Here is a 4123-nt window from a genome sequence, read left to right on the forward strand (position 1 = left end):
TTCAACATCCCCAAGCTAGTCTGGTGCAAGGATTGCTGTGATAATACAGATGTGGGACTCCAAGCAGAGCAGGGAAGTAAACTGGGGAGGATGAAATTTCCACCATATAGAAATGTGGTCTCCTTAAGTATTTTTTAAAAGGGGCCAGCATGGTGCAGTGGTTGGCGCATTGGACTACAACTCTGGAGACCAGGGTTCAAATTCCAACTCAGGCATGAAACCCACTGAGTGACCTTAAGCAAGTTACACTCTCTCAGCCTCAGAGGATTGCAATGGCAAACCGCCTTGGAAGAAACCCTCCAAGAAAACACAGTGAAAGCTTAATCTTAGGTTTGCCATAAGTCGGAATTGACTTGACGGCACACAACAACAACAACCTCATGTTAGCTGAAACAGCAGGGGACACTGCCCAAATTTTCCTCTCTCTAATTTCTCCTGAAAGGTCAGCCTTCCATATTATCTGGCCTGATTCCTGACACTTTCGTATCCCCCCCCCCCGCCATATTAGTTTTATTTAAATCCAAATGTATGTCCACATATGCAATTTGCCACAGCTATCAGGGTCTCCAATCTCAAATTACACTGATTAGAAAAACACTATTAAAAACTCTCTTTATGTACCATAAAGATCGCAAAGTGTTATGAAATGGCAATGACAATCCAACTAAGGGGCTGTACAGATGGGCAGCTGGATGCCGGTGCTTTCTTCCCTGGATCGGTGCTGCAGCAGCCACACGCAGAGGTACCGATCTGCTCTAAGCAGCTTTCTGGAAGGCGCACCATATGTGCTGTGGCATGGCATCATGACGCCCATCTGTCCAGCACCGTTTGGGTGCTGCGCCCAGCATGCATCATCATGCGCATGCTGTGTGGACAGGCGTATCCCATAATGGTGGCCGGGCGGCACGGTAAGGGCTTGGAGCGTGCGCTCAGTCCTCAGTCCTCTGACATTCCTATACCCTCCAACATTTCACAGATGAAAACTGGGATACATTGGCCAAGCAATGACAGAGTATAACCCTCTGCCATCCCACTTTTTCAGCAACCTTTTAAAATGTCCCAGTTTATTAATAGTTGGAGGTAAATGGAGGACAAAGGGGAAAGTAGGAAGACCAGAGAGAAAGCAGGTCATTTTAGAAACAGTTCAAAAGTGAGGAAGCAGAGGATTAACTGGGTCTACCCTCTACCAAACTGGGACAGTTGGGGGCTTTTCTACTACTATTCCATTTCGAATTCAGTTTGCAGCAAGTGAAATAAACCGAGGACAAAGGTGCAGCCGGGAGGAGAAGAGAGAAACCAGAACATTACACAGTTGAGAAACTGGGAAGACAAAGGATCAATTGAGTTTGTCTCTGCCCAATGTTCTACTGCTTCTGAACTTTTAACTCAGTTTGCAGCAAATGAAATAAACTGAGGACAAAGGAGGGAGGAGAAGTGAGAAACCAGGACATTTTAAAAACATATTTTGTGGGTTTTTTGGACTACGTGGCCATGTTCTAGAAGAGTTTATTCCTGACGTTTCACCTGCATCTGTGGCTCACATCATCAGAGAATGCAGAGTATTATCAATACCATATTGATGATAATAAATGCAGCTAAAGTAGTAAGCAGCACTGACCTTCCTGGAGCACCACGTCCTTCAGCTTCTCCAGGCGCTCAGCAAAGCAGGCCACGTCGGCCAGGAGCTGGGAGATGTCCTCTGGGTCGGTCAGGCTCCCTTCGCTGCTCTCGCTGGGGCTGTGGACACTGTGGGGCTTGTGCCCCTTGGCAAGGCCCTTGGCAGCAGGGGACAGTGGGAATCCTGCTGCACTGGCATGGCGGCTGAGGCTGCTGGGCCGCTTGAGCGTCCCTGCCATGGCAGAGGAAGGCAGGTCCACCAGGCTGGACGTCAAAGCCTCTAGGCCCTCTCGCCGTGGCAGCTCCTGGAGGAGAAGAAAGCCCTAGAATTAGGGTTGCCAGTTATGGAATCACAGAAGCATAGAGTTGCAAGGGATCCCAAGGGTCATCCACTCCAATCCCATTCTGCCATGTAGGAACAAACCATCAAATAATGTCCCAGACCTAGAGATTTCTGTCCCTAAACCAGAGATTTATGGACCTAGGCCCCTGGTGATGTCCTTAAGGAGTATATATTAACTGTTCACACACACACCATGTTTTAGTTGGAAATGAAGGCAGAAATCTTAGCTACAGAAGTTGTCCACAGATCAAAGTGAAGTGAGTGATTATTTTTGTTTAGCGAGATGGGATATACAGTCGGCTCTTCTTATACACGGATTTTTTACACACGGATTCAAGCACCCACGGTTTGAAAATGTTCCAATGAACATTTAAATACCAAACCTTGAATTTCCATTTTTTATAAAGGACACCATTTTGCTGTGTCATTTTATTTAATGGGACTTGAGCATCCACGGATTTTGTTATCCACGGGGGATCCTGGAACCAAACCCCAGCGGATAACCAGGGTCCTCTGTATACCCAGGGGTAGTTCTGTTAGCCCTATACTAGCAAAGTGCAATAACATCCAAAATCCACCAAACAACAATACCTTTAGTTTTTTGTAGGTTTTTCAGGTGATGTGGCCATGTCCTAGAAGAGTTTATTCCTGACGTTTTGCCATCATCTCTGGCTGGCATCTTCGGAGAACTCTCTTCCATGTCAGCATTCTCTGAAGGTGCCAGCCACAGATGCTGGTGAAACATCAGGAATCAACTCTTCTAGAACATGGCCACAGAGCCCGAAACACCCACAAAAAACTATGGATGTCGGCCATGAAAGCCTTTGACTTCATAGCAATACCTTTATTGGCCAACCAAAATGCACAATATATATGATGCAAGCTTTCAAAGGCTTTTGACGGAATCACTTTTCTAGTCATTTGAATCCACTGATTCATGTCTTAGACTCCTGACCAGCATAAAAAGATAAAATCGCAGAGTTGGAAAGGACCCCAAAGATCATCCATTCCAATCCTCAGATATGCAGGGACACACAATAATGACATTGTTCTTGAAAGATATCAATTAATAAATATCCATCCAACCTCTGTCCAAAGACCTCCAAAGATGGGGAACCCACCATCCTCCAAAGAAGTTCATGTTCCACCATCAATTCATAGCATCATAGAAATAGAGAATTGTAGAGCTGAAAGGGACCCTAAGGGTCATCCAGTCCAACCCCATTCTGCCATGCAGGAATCCATGTGGAATCTCTAGCAATATCCATCTCCAAAGACCTCCAAAGATGGACCCTCCAAAGCAGTTGTCCATTCCTCTACCAAACAGTAAAGAGGTTCTTCACGTTTAGGTGGAATCTCTAGCCATATTGCTATTGAGGTGGAATCTCTTTGTCATTTGAAGCCATCGATCCATACGTTTTAGTCTCTGGAGTTTCAAAAATTGCAACAGGCAATATTCCCCCCCCAAAGGTTGTTAACAACAGGGACAACTTACTTTCACAAATACGAAAATAAACTTCCCAAGTTCTGTGTAACATTACCTTAAGCCAGATGCTGGTCCGGCAGGAGATGGTATCCAACATTTGCCCTCCAGCTTTGGTCACTTTCCTCCGCAGTTCGGTCGAATAAGGGCTATAACTAGTCCGGCCACTCACCCGCTTGACCAGCATCCCTGCCATCTGACCATCTGCTCGGCCCACAAAATGCACCACCTGAGTTCATGTGCCAATATTTTAACTTTTAAAAATATATTCAAAAAATATTCAGGCTTTTTTCCATTATTGTTTTTGCATTCAATCTGGTTCTCAAAAGCCGGTGCAATATATATATATATGTATATTACAACATAAAACCAACAGACCCAACCCAACGCAAGCCGAGAGGCGAAGGAAACCACAATTTTGTCTCTGAAGCAACAGGAAGTCGGATCCAGCAGCTTCCTCTTTTGGGGCACAAAACAAGTGATCGTCCTTTTTGAAATGATGCGATGAGAAAAAGTAAAAATGAGAGCTGTCGCTCGATTTAAAAACCCTCACTCATTTTATGTCATTTTATTTATTTGCCGGTGGCAAGACTTTTGAGTTAGGCATGTTTAGCTTGGAAAAGGAAAGACCAACAGGCAACATGGAAATTAAAATAACATCTACAAAATTACAAATATCC

At 44.9% G+C, this 4123-nt stretch overlaps 1 protein-coding gene across 1 annotated transcript in view; it reads right to left on the reverse strand.

Moving 5' to 3' along the window:
• Positions 1-3811, reverse strand: part of ARHGAP45 (Rho GTPase activating protein 45) — a 34718-nt gene extending 30907 nt beyond the window's left edge. The window contains 2 exon segments of the mRNA XM_042442065.1: positions 1619-1922; positions 3502-3811. Of these exon segments, the coding sequence (XP_042297999.1) occupies positions 1619-1922; positions 3502-3639 (442 nt within the window). The 5' untranslated portion in view covers positions 3640-3811.
• Positions 3812-4123: the final 312 nt, after the last annotated feature.

Source organism: Sceloporus undulatus, chromosome 10 (genome assembly GCF_019175285.1).
Source record: "Sceloporus undulatus isolate JIND9_A2432 ecotype Alabama chromosome 10, SceUnd_v1.1, whole genome shotgun sequence".
Classification (NCBI taxonomy): domain Eukaryota; kingdom Metazoa; phylum Chordata; class Lepidosauria; order Squamata; family Phrynosomatidae; genus Sceloporus; species Sceloporus undulatus.